General features: G+C 40.7%; 1 protein-coding gene across 1 annotated transcript; it reads left to right on the plus strand.

Annotated features, from left to right (window-relative positions):
• Window positions 1–9,764: 9,764 nt before the first annotated feature.
• On the plus strand, window positions 9,765–10,706 carry LOC142431367 (olfactory receptor 7E178-like). Its single transcript, XM_075536274.1, has one exon. It carries the CDS (start codon window positions 9,777–9,779, stop codon window positions 10,704–10,706), a length of 930 nt encoding a protein of 309 aa, XP_075392389.1. The 5' UTR covers window positions 9,765–9,776.
• The last annotated feature ends 9,492 nt before the right edge of the window (window positions 10,707–20,198 follow it).

The following is a 20,198-nucleotide window of genomic DNA, read 5'->3' on the forward strand; positions in this document are numbered from 1 at the left end:
AAAAACAAGCGAAGCATTTCTTCTCTCATAAATTAGTAAGTATCTTTGTACAGTGTCTAGTGGCTCTGTGAAGAAGGGATTATTAGATGTGTGGATGAAAAATGTTGTCACTTTCTGTTCCAAGATACTGATGGGATAAATACCAAATTTCTATCCAAACTGTGATATATTTTGAGTGTAGAGGATAATGATATTGTATTCCTTACTTATAAACTGCTTGATAGCTTAACTCATGATAAAGAGTAGCAATAAGCCATTAAATTGCTAAATCACTGTATTTTTGTATACATTTATGTAAACATATCCAAAAAAAGCCACCAAATCCTTGGTAAATATCAGATAATGCTGCCTTTAGACAGCAGACAGTTGACTCTCCTGACTTTATTTTACCTCTTTTAATGTCAAGTTTTGTAAAGAATACTATTGAGTAAATAGCACAATGCATAGGGAAATACTGGATTGAAATGCGCTAAGAGATTTTTAGTAGCCAAGACACAAAGTTGGACAACCTGTGTTAGAAGCAAGAACCCAGATAACAGAGAGGGTGTAAAATTTGGAGGCAGCTTCGCCACACAACACTTTACTATTTACCAAAAAAAAAAGGAGAGACTTGAACATGAAGAAAAACATGCATTTAACTTCCTCATAGCAAAGGGAATAGAATTTGGAGGTTACAAAGTGGTAAGGAGGGGCAAAGGTGGGTGATAGAAAGTAAAAGCCTATACTAGTAATAATATGGGCGTTAACTTGGGTGAAGGTAGTGTACCAGAGCTTTATGGGCAAAAAAGGAGGTTGGGACAGGGTCAGTTATTTGGACACTTGGTATGTTAGTCTGGATAGACTAGAGAAACAAATCCACAGAAACTCATATGTATATAAGAGAGAGTGTTACATAAAAGGTAAGTATACATTAAGAAAGCATCCCAACCCAGTCCAGTTTAAGCCTATAATCCAACATTAGTCTATATGTCAGACATCAATCTACAAAGTCCTGCTCAAACACACATAACACAGGGGATAATGCTGATTACAGGAGGAAAGCCAAATCAGTGAGGGTGTAAGCATCTCAACGCTAGCAGGGTTCACCACGCGGCTTCTCCAGCACCCAGGGCTGCATTGGGGTAAGTCCATGTGGCTTCTCCTTAGGGAAGTCTCACAGGAAGTGAGCTTTGCCAGCTGAGGCAAAGAATTAGCTAAGGCAACTGCACACTGGTCAGACCATCAGAGAACAAGAGACCTTAGCACCACTAAGGCGAGGCTCGCAGAGCCATTTATCTCTCTACCCTTCAATTAATCTCACATGTGTATCGGCCAGGCTGGCACAAGAAGCCTTAACTATCACATTCGGGAAATTGTTTAAATTGTTGAATATAAAAATAATTATCTTCTTTGTCAAGTATTACATCACAATAAAAAACTTAAAAAACATGGAAGAAGCATCAGCTTCTTGGTACCAAAGACCTAGATCTCCCAGGATTACATGATGATTAAAACAATGAGTTTACAGACATCAAAATTTTAGATTATATTTTTAATCGGAAGAAGAATCTACATTTTAAAAATAGTCTAATATTAAATCATATTGAGGATATATGCAACATCACACAATAAATTTCAGAACATTTTGTTTTCTTACTTATTATTGGCAGTTCTTCACTGGCCCCAAACCTCTCCTATCATTTCCGTAGATAATTGTTAAATAGGTTACTATAGATCAAGCCATCTCTATAGATTTACCTCACCTGGGTTTCATATACAGAAATGATTAAAACACAAACAGGAAGCAAACAACAAAATGAAACCAACAGCAATGAAAAAAGAAAACCAAGATAAACTCAATAGAAAATAAACAAAAAATATTAAAACCCGAAGCAACTTGGATCAAAAGAGAGATGAGGGGATATGGTGTTATATTTTAGTTTAACTTCATCTGCTGTAATAGACTTTATAAGGCTCTCTATTTGAAAGCAAGGTTACTCAAATCCCTGGATTCTAGTCAGAGGGGATTCACCAGAGACTTAATCTATGTTGGGAGTCACCCGTAGCCTTCTGAAAACCCAGTGCTCACAATGTAAGCTCTGCTACCGTTCTCTCCTTCTATTTGCATCGCATGGTTTATAGTCTTTGCTCACATGCACTGGTGGGCTCCTTCTCTTAATTAGTAGTCACCCCACTCATGTGGCTGCTTGTGCTAACACAGGCCTTTAAGACCCCCAGTTACTGTTCTTTCTGGCAGTCGGGCACTAGCTGGTTTCTGCACCACACTTTGCTAGAGCACCCGTGTCTTCAGTGATCATTTAGTCAAGGAGGACTGTGTCATAAGATCTAATTGTTATTACATTAGGGCTAGAATTAAGTGTGACACCCCCAAATCTATTCATATATCTATGGTTTGTATAAATCTCTGGTTCATTTTAGAAACACCATATTCATTTTATGATAGGGGATGTTAACAATTCCTGCTGAGGCATAGTGTAATTCTATTGATAATGTCATTGATTTTGAAATGTCTTTTTTGAGAGTGAATGCCATGCCATTTCTTCTGATTGTGTTATCCCTGGCATACTTAATCATATGATTTTTCGGTCAAAACCACCCATCACAGTTGATTTGAGCCCACTCATGCCTTGTCTATTGATCTTTATGTGTTCAGTTTCATTTCTGAGCAATTCAAGTTGTCCTAGGTTCATACTTCACACATTCTGAGTGCTGACCATCAGCCGAGTTTTGCAGCTGTTTCTCCCTACCTTGTGTCACACACATCAGCAAATGAACCTCCCTAACACTCCAGTCCCACAGGCTGTCCTCTGCTCATGGGACCATGGTCGGCTATGAGAGAGCAGCTCTCCTGCAGGTACATCTCCAGGCCCTCAGATTAAAGGGGCCCATCCTCTGGCATATCTCAGACAACATGCTTCTTCCATTCATTAGGCCTTCAGTAGCTGACAGTGTTTCAAAGCTATGCATAAGGTTCCCAGTGACTACTTCTTCCAAAGTGTGCAGCAGAATCCTTCTTCGTTGTCTATTCTTAGTCTTGGAGCTTCACTGAAACCTGGTTACTTACGGTGACCCTGCTGGGCTTTGAAATACTGATGTCACAGCTTCCAGCATCACAGCAACACACAGGCTACCACAGCATGATACACTGATGGACAGATGGTGGAGGGGAAATTTACACAATGATATTATGGACAGAAGATGAAGGAGGCCTCTACCAACAGTCTTTGAGGAACTGAATCCTGCTAAGTGACACCGAGTGACCTTCGAACTCAATCTTCTTCCTGTCAAGCCTTAAAATGATTACAGCCCTGGGCAACCCTTTTAATGCAGTCTTCTCTGAGGACAACAGAAATATTTAAGTGAGGATTCAAGCTACCCAGAAAGTATAACAAAACAAGTAATTTTCTAATATTCCAACATTCATTATGAACACAGAAAAATCAGAATTAATGTCATTTAAATTAGTAAACATTAAAATCACCAAAGGATCAAACCAAAAACCACATTCAAGAGCTACATAAAATTGTCCTTAGTGACACAGGTATCAATTTTAAAAAATGGATTGAGTCTGACTATTGGCTCCTATGTGCAGAGTAATATTCCCCTCCAACAGATTTCTACAGTTGTGACCTTTTGGAAGAGATCATCAAGCCTGTCTTCCAAAGAACCACTCTCCAAACTCCAGACTTACTGTCCTTGAGTCAATGCTGCCGCCCGATGACCCAGGACAGGGGAGAACTGCCCCCTGTGAGTTTCAGAGATTTTAACTATGTAAAGAACTAGAAAGCCACATCTTTCTGATGTTGAGCGGCTGGTGGTTTTGAATTGATGACTGTTTGGTTAGCAGCCCAGTATGTAACCCCTACCTCACCAGGGTGCTGGAACTTTAGGTGGGTTCAATCTTTCATCAAGTAGTACCACCAAAGGATAAAGACTGATTTCTCCTTAAATTAGAATTTGAAGTTCAAAAGTTTGAGGTAGCAAATCACATTTTGATATTTTTAATGGGAAAATAAAAGATGTTTGAATTTTCATTTTAACACCCCTACAATGCAGAAATGAGGAACACGGGTGAGTATGGGCCTTAAAAGCACAAGACCCGGATTGCAAGGAAATGGCTTCCTCCACTCCCTCTGTCATTAATATTAACAAGTCCTCCGAGATTACAGTAATGGGCACCAATCTGGCTAATTGTGAGCTCTTGTTATTTAGGTCTCATTACCTTGCAATTGTAAATAAACTGCCTCTGCCATCCAGGTCTTCAATTTGTCCATATCAACCAGCAAGCTACGTAATCATGTTTCTCCTCCAGAAAGGGTGCCTGCCTCGGAAGGTCCGTGACTGAGTTTCTTTACCTGATAATCCTGAGGAAGGAGCCTCAGCCCTTATTGTCCACCAAGCAGGGAAGGTTGGTAGAGCAGACTACTTGGTCATGCCCCAGCACACATCGAAAGCAGTTAAGGGAGTTCCGTGGGGGACAGAGGACAGAGGGTTGGGGAAGCGTTGTTTCTCTTCATTAGGACAGGGAGCACATGTTGGATGGTCAGGTGTGCGGCCCTGGAGTGTTCCAAGCTTCAGCTCAAAGGCCTGTGAAATTTCTTTTCCAGTTAAGGTTTGAGAAAGTTCATTTATAATTGAGTTCGTCTGTTGTCCCTTGTAGACAGTTCTCCAGGAGGAGGAAATAGGTCCTTCTGACTTGAGACCGTCACCACTGAGTTGTAGGTGCTGACGATAATGAAGATAACGAAGGTAATGACAGTATCACCAATGTTCGTTAAAAGAACCCCAGTGACAGGATTTGCAATGTCTCTTATGTACCTTGTTTGCCTTTACACACAACCACACAGACAAAAGAACAATACACATTACTGTAATTTTACAGTAGAGGAAAAGGCTATATAGCCTTTTGATGCGGCCTGCTGGCATTGTGGCTAAGCATTGGGATGCTCATGGCAAGGTCAGCAGTTCAAAACAAGCCGCCACTCCTTGGGGAAAAGAGGAGGCTTTCTACTAGCATGAAGAATTATATCTCAGAAATTCACAAGGGCAGGTCCACCCTGTCCTGTGTGATCACCATTAGTCAGAACTGACTTGATGATAGTAAGGTGTGTGTGTGTGTGTGTGTGTGTGTGTGTGTGAGAGAGAGAGAGAGAGAGAGAGAGAGAGAGAGAGAGAGAGAGAGAGAGAGAGAGAGAGAGAGAGAGAGAGAGAGAGACATGCTCTGGGCATAGAAACTCTGGCCATTGTTTCTCTTGCCAATTCATGCTGGCATCTCATTTCCCCAATCTCTGCAGGCAAACATCCCTGCTCACTGTGCTCTTTGGTCTTTGGTTGGGGGATTGATGGTTCACTACAAGGCACAGCACTGGAGCTTCTTGGTGCCCTAGCAATTGAAAGTATGCCTGATATTAAGGGACCCACAGAAAGTTCTGGCAAGTTATAAATCAGGACAGATCTTTATCTTGTCCTAACTCCTTATTTTATCTCAGCTGTCCTCTTTCTGCTTCATGCGTGCACACTGGTCCCTTATAATGTAAAAGGGAGAGGTCTAGCCTGGCTCTCAGGTCCAGTTTTTAGTCAGCAGACTGGAATCTGTGTGATGTTGTAATGCTGATGAACGTGTGGTTAGGTTCTCTGGACCTCCGCTTTATACATTTTAAAATAGGAGACAGCTAAGTGAAGCTGTTTAATTCATCGGCCAAAGAGAACTTTAATTTTAATGCAGTTTGTTCTAGTTATGATCTTTGTGGCATATGGCAAATATTTCTGAATCTCTGCGTTGCCATATCACTTGATCCATAACTGATAGCAGAAGATCTGCGTTGCTGTAAGGATTGAACATATAATATGTCTTACACACATTACTAAATATGGTGACAGAAATGGTTAAATATGTGATGGATGCATACAGTAAAGGCAAAACTTCTGGATGTTCTCATAGCCAAGAATTGATTTTTCTCTGGATTGCTGAAGGGCCATTCCCTTGTCATTCATATGTGAGCAGAGAGTGAATGCTTGCAAGGAAACAACCAAGACTCCCTCGTCTCTGATTGCCCAGAACCTCTCCTATGTTTGTCAGAGACTAGACTGCAATCACACAGACAGCAGCAAGTCTACGTTAAACAAAAATAGACCTTTGGTCTTTGAGTCACAGGAACACAGGGTAGGAGGCATGGCCTCCACACGCTGAGTGATTTCGTTCATACAAGGATGTCCTGTAGGACTAGCCAGTTGAAACCCACCACGCCTGGTAGTGGAGTGGTTATGAGTTGAAACCACCAGCCTGCTTGTGGGGGAGGGGGAAGGTTGGGGCTTTGTAGTCCCCAAAGGTCATGCATACTTGTAGAAGTTCTACTCTGTCCTATAGGTCACTATGTGTTGTTGGCATTGACTCGATGGCAATGAGTTTTTGAGCTCTTGAATTGACTCCAATTCCCAGCTCTTCTACAGGACAGAGACAGCTGTGCTACAGGATTCAAGAAGCTTCAGAAACCCTTTATGGAAATAGCAGCTGATAAGTTTCAACAGCTGATGAATTTGGAGCCGAATATTTAACTCTTAGAGACAAGGTATACTAGAGCGTGAATATGTGGGTCCTGTGTGGAATCTATTTCTGTCCATTTAATATGATGTAACGTGTTGAAGTAGTCTTGAAAATTGTGGACATTTTCATATAAATTAAAATAAAATTAAACTAAATGAAAAAAGAAAGGGGAAGTAATCATATAGTATTTAAGATTTTACCACATCATATTCTCACCACTTCGTATACTCAGATTTTCTGCACTATGATAAGATTCTAAATTTTGCATATGAGTGTAATCAAATGAAGGAGATTACATATTTCTGGCATTACATTTCATCAATGATATGTATCCATAGTGATTAAAATTCTGATTGAAAAACCATGACCAAATATTTACTCTGTCAAACCTTTATTACCTGCCACACATATCTTAGAAATAAAGTAATTATCCTCATTTTCAGTTAAAAACACCAACTGAATGCAGTTGAGAGATTAACATGCACCTTTAGTGTCCCAAAGATTTGGTCTATAAACTTATCCTCCTGGATTTTAATTCTAGACCACTAACTCCCCATCAGAGCTGATTGTGTCGGTTCTTTATCAAACCTGCTTTAATTTCACATCAAAACAGAGGCAGAACTTTTCATTCTACTTCTTGCAATCTGGTGAGCTGGTGTGTGAATAAGATAATTGGCCTAATAATATTCAACTAGGGGAAGACAGGCAGAAACGATGGAAACAGGAAAGCCCAGGGAACTTCGATAAGTTATTGAATACAAAGATCATGTTCCATTCTATAAAGCCTCATGTATTTCACAGGGAAAAGCTGAGCGAGATAGATAGATAGATAGATAGATAGATAGATAGATAGATAGATAGATAGATAGGAGGAAAGGAGGAAGGGGAAGGGAGAGGGAGAGAGAAATGGGTTAATGGCTTACCGGGGACTTCATAGCACAGACTGTGGATTGTAGTAGAGCTTTCTATGATTAGTATTCATTTTATTTCCTATACAAGATGACAATTTTTATGTGAATCTATGATGGAATGACTATTCCCACAGAATTTTCATGGGTATTTATGATTTCATACCTTCATAATAAAATAATTTAGTGTGAGCTGACACTTTTATTGGGAAAATATTGACAATCATTAGGAAATTTGGATATCCATTTATTTTTTACACCTCATCGAAACTATGCTGTGTATGCATGTTGTTGCTGAGTCAGTCCTGACCCATGGCCCACGGTGAATATCAGAGTGAAACACTGCCTGTCCTGTACGCACAACATCATATAGAAATTCACAATTGTGTGATATGAATAGTTGCACACTACGTTTCATAGGAGAGTTAGTATAAGATGTTGGCAAATAAAATGGCACCTTTCTCAGTAATACTATGCATCGTTAAAGTGTTTGAAACAGATGTGTGTACTTCATCTCAAGTTAAAACAAAGTACTGTAGTGAATGAGAACACCTGAGTATATTTTTAGAATAATAATAGTTGGTCACCTATCCAAGAAAAAATGTTTACAAATAAAAATATATCAATATGAATAAGAGAGCATTGAAGGGGCAGCATTACAGCTGTTGTGAGGTGCTGCCAGACTCACTGAGGAGCTCCTGGATCCACAGAAGGACACGATCCTGGTCTGCCTTCTTCCTCCCAACTGTTCTGCTTGAGCCGTGGTTGTTGCCATGATGTCCACCTGCCTCATCCACGGCCTTCCTCTTTCTCTCCGACCCTGCGTTTAATGAGCATAACTTCCTTTCCCAGGGGATAGTCTTTCTTGAAAACATGTCTAGACCAAATATGTGATGCTAAGTTTCCTCTATCAAATGTATGGCTTTCTGTATAGCGTTACATCTGTAAAGAGTAACAATCTCAGAAACCCAAGGGGGCAGGTCTGCCCTATCCTAGATGGTCACAATGAGTTGGCATTGACTTGACGGTAGTGAGTTCTGGTTCAAATATACACAGATATATTATAGATATATAAATACACATATATACGTATTTGTGGATATAGTTCTAATCTCCTCATGACTATTCAGATTGCATAGCTATTAAAATACTTATAGATCATTGTTGGAGGATTGTATATCTAATAAGTAGTATTTACCTCCGTTGCCTTTAATGAGAAGCAAATTTCCTATTGCATTTGTTTCCTTCATGGGAGTGGGGGTTTGGCATTTTACTTTTCTGTGTATTTCTCATCTTGAAATGTCCTTGCTTTTCTAACATCATCCAGACCTGTGTCTCTACAATGGGTGTGTTACACCAAACACCTTGAGGAATGAGCCTGTGGCCTTGAGGACTTAGGACCACAGACTTAGGACACCTTAGATTAACTGACACAGAAAAGTCCACAATTCCTCATCCTAATTCCATGTGTACTGACTGGGATCTTAAAAGCTGTGACCATCCATCAACGATACAACTATTAGCCTTTCCTCGTGCAGAACATAGACAGTTAAGGACATTAGAGACTTATGGGGAAAATCACTAGAAATGATTAGTGGGAAACACAAACCATGCTTTCCATAGACCTGGAAGACACCTTACTATCTGTACTCACCACTCTAATCAGTCACAACCAAAGGTTCTGGACAGAAAGGGAGTTAAAAATGTAGAACAAAATTCACAATCATGAAAAAGGCCACAAATATTGATCTGATAGAGATCGGGGGACCAACTTATGCTATGGATCTTAGACACTTTTCAAGCGTGGAAGGAAAGCCACCCCCAAAGATAAGCAGTAGACAAGCATTTAGAGAGAATAATAACACCACATAGGAGTTGATCCCTCAGTATGGTCAACGACTGGAAGCAAAAATCAGAACATTTGTCTGAAAACAAAGCAGAGAAGGTAAGAATGGGTAAGAAAGGGAAAGAGAGACCCCAGAGAGGAAGTGGGAAGGGTGACGTTACATTCAGGGGATTGTCACTAATTTCACAAGACAAATTATGCCCAAGTTGTTGAATGGAAACTAATTTTGTCCAAGTAACAGTAAACAGTAGAAGGGTAAAGACATGGGGAGCAAGTGCAGAAACATGCGCATATCACAGACCCCATGCGGAAAGAATTTGGAGAGAATGGCGTTTCTATAACTGAGTTTGTAACTTAAGGTACTGAGGTATTCGTTCCATAAGAATGAACAATTTACTTTGAATTTCTTAAGTGAAGATATAGCAGACAGCTGATACATTTTTCCTTTCAACATGTTTTTGAAAGCTGTCTCAGGAACATGGAGTCTCAGAATGTAACGAGGGTCTCAGCATTTCTCCTCCTGGGTCTCTCCGAGGATCCGGAACTGCAGCCCCTCCTCTTTGGGCTGTTTCTCACCATGTACCTGGTCACCGTATTTGGGAATCTACTCATTATGCTGGCAGTTGGCTCCGACTCCCGCCTCCACACCCCCATGTACTTCTTCCTCTCCAACCTGTCCTTGACTGACATTAGTTTTATCTCCACCACAGTCCCCAAGATGCTTGTGAACATTCAGACACAGAGCAAATCCATCACCTATGCTGGCTGCCTGACACAGGTGTCATTTTATGCCTTTTTGGGATGTATGGACAGTCTTCTTCTGACTGCAATGGCTTATGATAGGTTTGTGGCCATCTGTCACCCCCTGCACTACACAGTCATCATGAACCCCCGCCTCTGTGGCTTACTGATTTTGATCTCTATTTTTGTCAGCTTTTTGGAGTCCCAGATGCACATTTTAATGTTGTCACTACTTACCTTCTGCATGAACTTGGAAATTTCTCATTTCTTCTGTGATCCTCCTCAACTCATCAATATTGCCTGCTCGGACACATCCACCAGTACCATATTACTGTACTGTATCGGTGCCTTCTTTGGTGGTGTCCCGGTCTCAGGGATCCTTTGCTCATATATACGAATTATTTCCTCCATTCTGAAAGTCCCATCATCAGAAGGGAAGTATAAAGCCTTTTCTACCTGTGGCTCTCACCTGTCGGTCGTTTGCTTATTTTATGGAACAGGTATAGGAGTTTATCTCAGTTCAGCTGTTTTATCTCCTTCAAAGAAGGGTACTGTGGCCACTGTGGTGTATACTGTGGTCACCCCCATGTTGAACCCCTTCATCTACAGCCTGAGGAACAGGGACATAAAGAAAGCTCTGCAGAAGCTCCTCGGCAGAACAACTTAAGATCAACAATCGTGTCATCTCTTTATGTCTGTGGGTTGGGAAAGATGGCCAACCCAAGTATCTGCAATCAGAGATCTTTCCTTTTGGGTGACATAATTTTGTACCTTTCATAGTATCCTAGTTCAAGTTTTAATTCCTCTGTCACTTCTTTTATTGAGTTGATGGAAATTTGTGAGTGACATCAATGAGCTTAATAAAATTCCATTACAGCTATGACTCAGGTTTCCCGATAAAATGCACAACTCTATTTCTACACACCTAGAATCTTCATTCTATTGAAAATCTTCATTCTATAGAATTCCTATCTATTCTCCAGATTCCTTGCTGTGTTCAATGGAGCCATGTATGCTGCTTATGTGTGTTCATGAATGTCATTGGACCCCAAGCACAACTTCATATTGGCATTATGTGGTAAATGTAAACCAACAACAACACTGATGTCTCCTTCCATAAGGCAAATTCTGATTCACTAGACCAGTCTGAGACTTGAACATCAGATTTTTAAAGCACCACCCATGTTTTAATGTGCAGCCCTGGGAAAATCCACTGCTCTTTATAGACTTTTCCTTCAAAAATGACTAGTTTGCTTTGAGTCTTGCACTCCTTATGAGCACAGTTGAGTATTTTAAAGCTCAAAAGAGGAAAATTGTGAAAGAACTTATCTACAACAGGCAAGGGATTCCCCCAGTGTGCCTGATAATAGTTTTTCTTTTCTCCTTTATCCACACACATCACTGTTGCTGTCTTCCCTCTACTTACCGTGTTCCCAACTCATGGCAATCCCACTGGCAACAGAGCAAACACCGCCCACTTGTTCCTTGCCCATATCTCTTACCAATCACACCATTTTGACCCACAAGTTTTCATTGGCTAATACTTGGAAGTAGATCACTAGAATGTTCTTTGTAATATGTCTTAGTCTTGAAACCTTTCTGAAATATATTCACCATTATAGAATCATGCAAGATGTACTGAAGATATATGGTGACTTTGCATGGATCATAAACCAGCTGGTATGCTGCTCCACCTCCTTATTCAGACTCATCAGGAAAACAAAGACCATTTTATGGGAGTAACAAATTTATGGCTAGAAAAGTGATCAATTGCATTGCAACGGACAACTTGGAAGTCAGTAGTTCAAACCACCAGCCACTCCAAGGCTGTCTGCTCTTGTAAACATCTGCAGCATCAGAAACACTATATAGGCTCACAAGAAACTGGAAATGATTTCATGGCAGTAGATTTGGTTTGGGTTACAGTAATTATTTAATTACTTAATTATTAAATTATTTAATAATTATTAAATAATCATTTGGGTTGCAGTAATTATTTTCTTTGTTCAACTACTCATCCCACATTGTTCTAAGCCAGATCTCTATGTAACCACAATTAACCTGGTAATTCTGTGAGGGATAATTTTTACTAGCCACTTATCTACATTAAATCAAATACAGAAACTCAAAATTCATCTCTGATTTTATGAGAAAGAAAGCTAGTTGTTTATCTGCAATATTCTACTTATACCAGTAAGTCTCAACTGTCTATTATAACATGTAACATTATACCTGCACAGTAATGATTAATTATTACTTCATTAAGAGCCTATCTTTGTTCTTCATTGTCATTGACTGATTTTTTGCAAGGAGTTAACCAGGATTTTCTTCCTAGACCATCTTAGTTTGCCATCTCTCTTGCCACCTGTTTGATATTTTAGCAGCATCTCAGCCTCTCCTGACAGGTTGCACTTGAGGTACATGAGTTGGGACTCAAACTGCTCTTCCACATGGAAGAGGGGAACTCGGTCCATGAACCACCACTGCTTCTGCCATGTACGTTATAAGTTGGTCACCTGTGCTTGTTGAGAAATTATTGCCTCCTTACTCCAAATTTGTCCTTCTATATTTTACTCTATGATGGTTGGGTCAAAAATAGGAGAATATTTAAACCACTGTGTTTCCTTCTGGCTTTGTTGTTATATTCTTCATTAGAGCTAAGCACATCTTATTCAACTACACAGTTGCCTTATACCTGATTCCTTAACTCCGGGCATGGTAACTTAGTTTACATGACTCTGTATGTATTGTTGCAATGGTCCTTTTTGACTTGTCAGTACTTGAACAACCATGTTACCTGTGTAAAGTTTCCTGCATTCAACGCTGTTCATGGTATTTTTGCCTTTATGTGCTGAATTCTGACTGATAAATTCTACACGGGGAATAAAGGCTTTTGTGTTGCTGTTGTTGTTAGGTGCCATCAGGGGGAATCTGACCTGTAGTGAACTTATGTACAACACAACCAAACATTACCCAGTCCTGTGCCATCCTCACAATTGTTCCGAAGGTATTTGTGAAATGTATAATCTTGTCATATTACTAAGCATACTCAGAGATGCTCTATATGATGTCTTCATCAAGGTTGTACATCATGAAAGTAGTGATGTCATATTTCCATTAGTTGTGTCTTAATTAGTGCTCTTAGATAATCAGTACACTACAAATAAGTTTTAAAATATCCTATTTTTCATTAGTCTAGGACAGCAAATGATTACTGATTTACAAAAGGTATAAAAGCTGATTGCCAAGCCTGTCATCTGTGGCACCTCTGTGTGTATCCAGATGCCCAAAATTTCATCTAGTGGCTGAGCACTTAAGTATGTGCACCACCCAGGAACTCCTATAAAAACCCAAAGTAGGTGACAGGAGACATCAGTTAGTGTAAGATATGAAAAAATAATAACAATTTATAAATCATCACGGGGTTCTTGAGGGAGGGAGGGTGGTGGGGGAGTGAAAAATGAGGAGCTGATACCAAGGGCTCAAATACAAAGAAAACATTTTGAAAATCATGATGGAGACAAATATACAAATATGCTTGACACCAAAGATGGATGTATGGATTATGATTAGAGCTGTGAGAGCCAATAATAAAATGATTTTTTAAAGAAACTGATTGTGGTAGCAATTGTATAACACTGCTTGATGATATTGAGCTGTAGAATCACATATCTGTATTAACTCCCACTAAACTGTTTTTGAAAAATAAATAAATAAAATTTAAGGGGAAAAAAGTCCCAATCTTCTCTAAATTAAATTATGAAGTCAATGTATTCATTTTTTAAAATCCTTATATTGGGGGCTCATACAACTCTATCACTATCCACACATACATCACATATTGTAAAGCACATTTGCACATTTGTTGCCCTCATCATTCTCAAAACATTTGCTCTCCACTTAAGCCCTTGGCATCAGCTCCTCATTTTTCCCCTCCTTCCCCGCTCCCCACTCCCTCATGAACCCTTGATAATACATAAATTATTATTTTGTCTTATCTTACACTGTCCTGCATCCCCCAGGGAGGAGGTTATATGTAGATCCCTGTGATCAGTTCCCCTTTCCACTTCACTCTCCAACCACACTCCCAGGATCGCCACTCTCAGCACTGATCCTGAAGGGATCATCTGTCCTGGATTCCCTGTGTTTCCAGTTCCTATATGTACCAGTGTACATCCTCTGGTCTACCAAGATTTGTATGGTAGAATTGGGATCATGATGATGGGGAATGTGTGGAAGAAGCATTTAGGAACTCAAGGAAAGTTGTAGGTTTCATCATTGCTACACTGCAACCTGACTGGCTTGTCTTCTCCCCGCGACCCTTCTGTAAGGGGATGTCCAGTTGCTGACAGATGGGCTTTGGGTCCTGATTCTGCACTCCCCCTCATTCACAATGATATGATCTTTTGTTCTTTGATTCCTGATACCCGATTCCTTTGGCACCTCGTGATCGCACAGGCTGGTGTGCTTCTTCCATGTGGGCTTTGTTGCTTCTGAGCTAGATGGTCCCTTGTTTACCTTCAAGCCTTTAAGTCCCCAGACGCTATATCTTTTGATAGCCGGGCACCATCTGCTTTCTTCGCCACATTTGCTTATGCACCCATTTGTCTTCAGCGATCGTATAAGGGAGGTGAACACATAATGATAAGATTTTTGATCTTTGATGCCTGATAACTGAGCCCTGTGGCACCTTGTGATCACACAGGTTGGCGGGCTTCTTCCATGTGGGCTTTGCTGCTTCTCAGCTATGTGGCTGCTTGTTTACCAATGACTCATTTTTAAGTGGAAAATTCAAAAGAAAAAGTTTCTGCTTTTCCTGTTGAGATCCTTTATCTTGGAAGTTAGAAGTGAGGAATACAGGTGAACTTCTTCCTTAGAATAGGAGGGCTCACCTGCTGGATACTCACTCTCAGGAAGTGATCACTGAAGATAAGGTGCTCCATCACATGTGTGGGGAAGGAAGAAGATGGTGCTATCAATTGGAAGTGTCTGTGATTTTAAAGGCTGGTATTCAAACAAGCAGCCATCTAAATGAGGCATCAGCTAAATCCACATAAAAGAAGCACACCAGCCTGTGTGACCAAAGATGACAAATAACAAAATCCAAATATGCTGGTAGTATCAGAGCTTACATTGTGAACACCCAATTTGTAGAAGGCTGTGGAGGACAGTGGGAGCCCCAAATCCATCTGCAGACCCTCCAGTCAGTTTAAACCTTTAACAGATCCCCTGTGGTCCTGATTGGGATGATAATGCTTTGCTATCAGACATAGATTATTGTAAACTTGATCATGGTGCATGGAACTACAGTATGATATGACACCTGGTCAGTTGACTTCCCTCTAGATCCAACCTGAATTTGTTCTAGGCTTAAATATTTCTCGCTTGTTCCAAGACAAAAATTTCCTCTCTGGCTTACTTTGATATTACCAGTGGTCTTTTCTTTCTTCCTGTTTATTTATTAATTTAAATTATTTTTTTCTCTATTGCAGGGAAGTTTTCTTCCCCTCTTGTCCTTAGCCTCTCAGCTACAACACTCTACCGCCCCCCCCCCCGCCTTCTGCCCTGTTCTGGCACATATTACAAAGCTCCTTTAGTGCTGGCAAATGTCCAAAGGGTACCCTACTGCAATAGTTTATTGTGCTAGCCTGGCCGATAAACACAAGTTGGATTAACTGAAGGGCAGAGGGATAAATGGCTCGGTGAGACTTGCCTTGCTTGTTCTGTGCCTCAGTTTAAAGGGGTACACTACCTGTGGGATGCCTAGCCTGTGGACTGTGTCGCTGTAAGTTGAGGTCCCTTTAAGCCCACACGATTGGAATGTTCATCTCTGGAGCTGGGGACCGACAGTTGATGACAGTTGTGGACCTGCCTTGCTGTTTGCTGCCTGGATATATATAGCCCAGCTCTCTCTACAGAAGGGGACTGGCAACTGGTGGCTCTCAAGCTTTAAAGGACTGCTAGTGTCTCACTTCTTTATAATTAACTGTTAATTTCTTGTATTATCTATCTGCATATAATTTAATGGTTCATTTCTTGTATTATATATCTATATTTATAAATATATTTATATATAATTACTAGCAATCTGGTTTGTCTCTCTAGAGAACCCTGTCCAACACACCCGCATTGCAAGCCAATCTCCTTCCCAAAGGCACTCAGCTTTAGTTCTCTGGGCTGCGAAGCCCATTACTTTTGTTTCATGGACTCTGCAGAGCTCCTCTGCTTTGTCTCATGGTCTTGCTACTGTGGCCTCTGGTGCTTCTACTGCTTCAGACACTTCAGGTAGGGATATTCCACGTGCTTTGCTGGTGGCTCTTGATGGCCATTTGATTCTTCTTCCTGCTTCGGAAATGGCTCTCAAACCCAAAGGAATGGCTGAACTGACCAACCCCCTTCTTACAGTGCACCATACCTACCTTATTTTCATGCTCTTACTCAGTCATTTGGTGGGAGTTACAAAGAGCCATACCAAGTAATCACTTCACTGCTCCACCATTCAGCTTATCTACTGCATGTGGCTTTGGTTATTTAACTTCTGGCTGTATACCTTTCTATAAGGACCTGGTGGCGCATTTTCACATTGAGCTGTGATCTGCAAGGTCGGCATTTCAAAACCACCAGCTGTACCTTGGAAGAAAGATAAGGCTTTCTGCTCCTGTTGAGCACACCAGCCTCTAACAACTGTGGGGTCTGTAGGTGCAACTGTGCGGCGATAATATATAAAGATCATAGTAAAGTCATAGAAGATAGGAGAGGTAGAAGATAAAATAAAGGAGTCAGACACTTTTTATGGTAGCCTGCTCACCTCAGCCCCTCTTGGTGGTCCATGTGGACGTGGGAGAAGAGAAAGAGCGTCTACTTTTTTAGGGCTTTTATAGGTAGCCATTGGTCATGCATATTCAGGAGTTACATAGGTCACAAGGTGGGAGGTAATCTCAGTAAAGTCCCTGAGGTCACAGGTGAGGAAACCTGATACCTGCATTGGGGAAAGACATGACAGGGTATGAGAACCTTAGAGGAAGGAGATAACCAGGGAATGTCTGCTTCTACAGGGAGACAGTGTCAACCAGGTGCCCACTTTAAGGCAGCATAGCTGTTAGCGGAGAAGCTGTGGGAATGATGTTTTGATCAGGATCATGCACTTGGACTTTAACTTACCGAAGTGGTGGCTTTCCTACCGTGGAATAATAGCTTTCCCGATTCTCTCTGTTATAAATTAGGGAATAAGTCCCAGTCATATTTTCCTCAGAGTTAGTTTCCCACAGACCCCCACAAAGAGTTACAGTCTTGAAAACCCACAGGGGCAGTTCCACCCTGTCCTAGAGGTTGCTATGAGTAGGAACTGACTTCATGGCAGGGAGTTTGTTTCTGTTTTTTACATCATTCTATTATATTTATGTTTTATTTACCCCCACATTTTCCCTTTTTTGAGATAAAACATATTGGTCTCTATGTCTGATATATTTAATCTGCTTTTAAACCCTTCCTTAAAGGACTCCGTTCCTTATACTGTGTTTTTAAATGATCTGGAATGTGATTCTATGACTCATTGAAATTCTTTTTCTTTCATTTCACTTTTATTCTATTTTATTCAACATACTTATAAAAATTTGGGAAAATTCCATTACCTTTTAAATTATTTTTTTCAATGAATTTTTAAAAGCCCCTCATATGTCTGCCTCTTGATTTTCAGACTCCTTTAATTAATATATCAAATTTTCACTGTATACAAGCATTGTACAAAAAGGTAAGCATAGATGTAAAAATAATGTGGTGGAGATATCTGATCTTCTTAAGGATAGAGGATCAAGATTAATATACAAATGCTGATTCCTATGAAGCAGAGGACAGACCTCCCTCCTCTCTCCAACAACTCTGACACATGCCATCCTTTTCATGACACTCTAATTCTCTGCTGTGCTCGATAATTCATTATAGTGACTACACAAAACTTAAGCGACAATACAGTTCTGAAGTTTATTGGGGAAGTAAGAGGTTACAATTCAGGATCAGGAATGACTCGAGATACAGTTTTCTGGTCAGTACAGCTTCTGAGCCATGCCAACAGGCAGTCCTCTCATCGTCTTGACCCTCAATCGCTACTCAGCCTCTTAGGCCTGGTGTTTTCCCTGTTCATGCTGCTGTTAACAAAGCTCTTTAGCTCTAAATCAATGATCTTAGCTTTGTTGACAAATATCTGATAAATTGATACTTAGTTTAAAGACTGCAGCACTCTTCAGTAGGGTGAAATCAGGTGTTGCTCAGGCCTGCAGTGAGGTCAAAGTGTGACGGGTGTCAGGATTCACTTCCAACTTCACCTGTGTGACTGTGGCAGGATTCACTTTCTCTTGGGTGATTGACCAGAAATCTTCATCTGTGTCCAGACACATGGGCTTCTCCACGAGGCAGTTAGCAACGTGGCAGTTGGTTTCCTTCAGAGAGCCAGTAGATGATGAACAGAAGACCAGCAACCAAACCAACTCTTTTTGACACCATATACTTGAAAGTGACATTTTCTTCTTGTCTCCACTTTCTGTTCTTTTAGTGAGTTAATAGTCCTGCCCCCACACACGGGAGGGGATTTAACCAGACCGTGAACACCAGGACCTATGTGCCATTTGGAGAGTCTTAGATGCTGCCCACCTGTCGTAGGCCAGGTTGGCTAGAAAACAAATCCAGAGACACTCAGATATACTCATGTGTAAAAGAGAGTTTTATATCAAGAACTAATTGTGCATCAATAAAACTTCCTAGCCCAGTCCAACTCAAGTCCATAATGGTGGTACTGGTCTGTAAGGCCCTCTTCAGACTCTCGGAGCCACGTACAGTGATGCAGAATGCAGGAATATCACTGGCTGGTGGGTGCAAGGTCTTGTGGATCTAATGGCAGTGGAAGCATCACAAGGTTCTCACAGGGCTCAGTGTGGCTCTGACTGACTCAACAGCAGGAAGGTGAAGACAGACAGCGAGAGAAGTGAGGTTCTCAAGACCCTCCTTGTGAGAAGGCCACATCCACAAGGAGGCACAATCTGGCTGTGATCTGATTGACATGCTAGACTCTACTCCTACGCTTGATGTATCAAGTTGACACACAATTATGTAATGACCACACTGCCACTGGCTTCCATATGATAGATATGTATCCTGGAGAAATAAAAGCTGCAACACAAATAGACATATGCACGTTCTTGTTCATTCCAGGACTATTCAATAGTGATTCACATATATGGAAACAAATGCTCATCAGTGGGAGAATGGATAAATAAACATTGGTATATACATACAATGGAATACTGTATACTATGAAACCTTAAGGAATAATGATTAATTTGGGAAACGTCTCATAACATGAATGAACATGAGGACATTATGTTGAGGGAAGGTAGTCAATCACAGAATAATAAATGTTGTACAGACCACTATTTATAAGAAGTTAAGAAAAAAAATCACAGTTAAATAAACAGACTGAAAAATTACCAGAGGTGAGGGGGAAAGGGATTCCAGGGAGCAGTAGACTAGAGAGTAGACAGGTGTTAACTTGAGTGAAAGAAAGCTAATACAACAAAGGGAGATCAGTATAAAATAGAGGCAAGGCAAGACATTTGGGCATCTGCAAAAATTAAAGGCAACAGAAGTAAATTCTGTTATATACACACCTCTACAATAGTGATGATCTACGATGTGTTCGTCTTGGATGACTAGCGAACCAAATCCAGAGCCATTCATATGTGTATTAAAAGAGCTTTCCCTGCTCAATCCAAATCAAGTCCAGAAGTCTGATACCAATTTATAAAGGCCTCTCCAGAATCACAAAACATATGCAATGACACCAAATTCAGGAAGATCACAGGCCAGTGAATGGGAAGTCTTTGGATCCAGTGGCATTGTAAGCTTCTCAGCATTGGCAGGGGTCTCCACATGGCTTCTCCAACTCCAAATGTCTGGCTCCATCAGCCTCTCTCCTTGTGTCTTCGCCATAGAGATGTCTTACAGGGAGTGAGCATGTGTCCTGCCTCCAGCAAGCTATTTATATCCTGAGCATCTCCAAATGAGGTCATCAAACTACTACCTGCTCGACAGGATAAATTTCACCCCTTCACTCTCAATCCTGATTGACACCAGATTATTTAACTACCACAAACCAAACTCTTTAGTT

This window comes from Tenrec ecaudatus, chromosome 1 (genome assembly GCF_050624435.1).
Source record: "Tenrec ecaudatus isolate mTenEca1 chromosome 1, mTenEca1.hap1, whole genome shotgun sequence".
In the NCBI taxonomy this organism is placed as follows: Eukaryota; Metazoa; Chordata; class Mammalia; order Afrosoricida; family Tenrecidae; genus Tenrec; species Tenrec ecaudatus.

What these genes read in the sequence shown, in the direction of transcription:
- LOC142431367 (XM_075536274.1), top strand. Translation starts at nt 9,777, where the DNA reads ATGGAGTCTCAGAATGTAACGAGGGTCTCAGCATTTCTCCTCCTGGGT.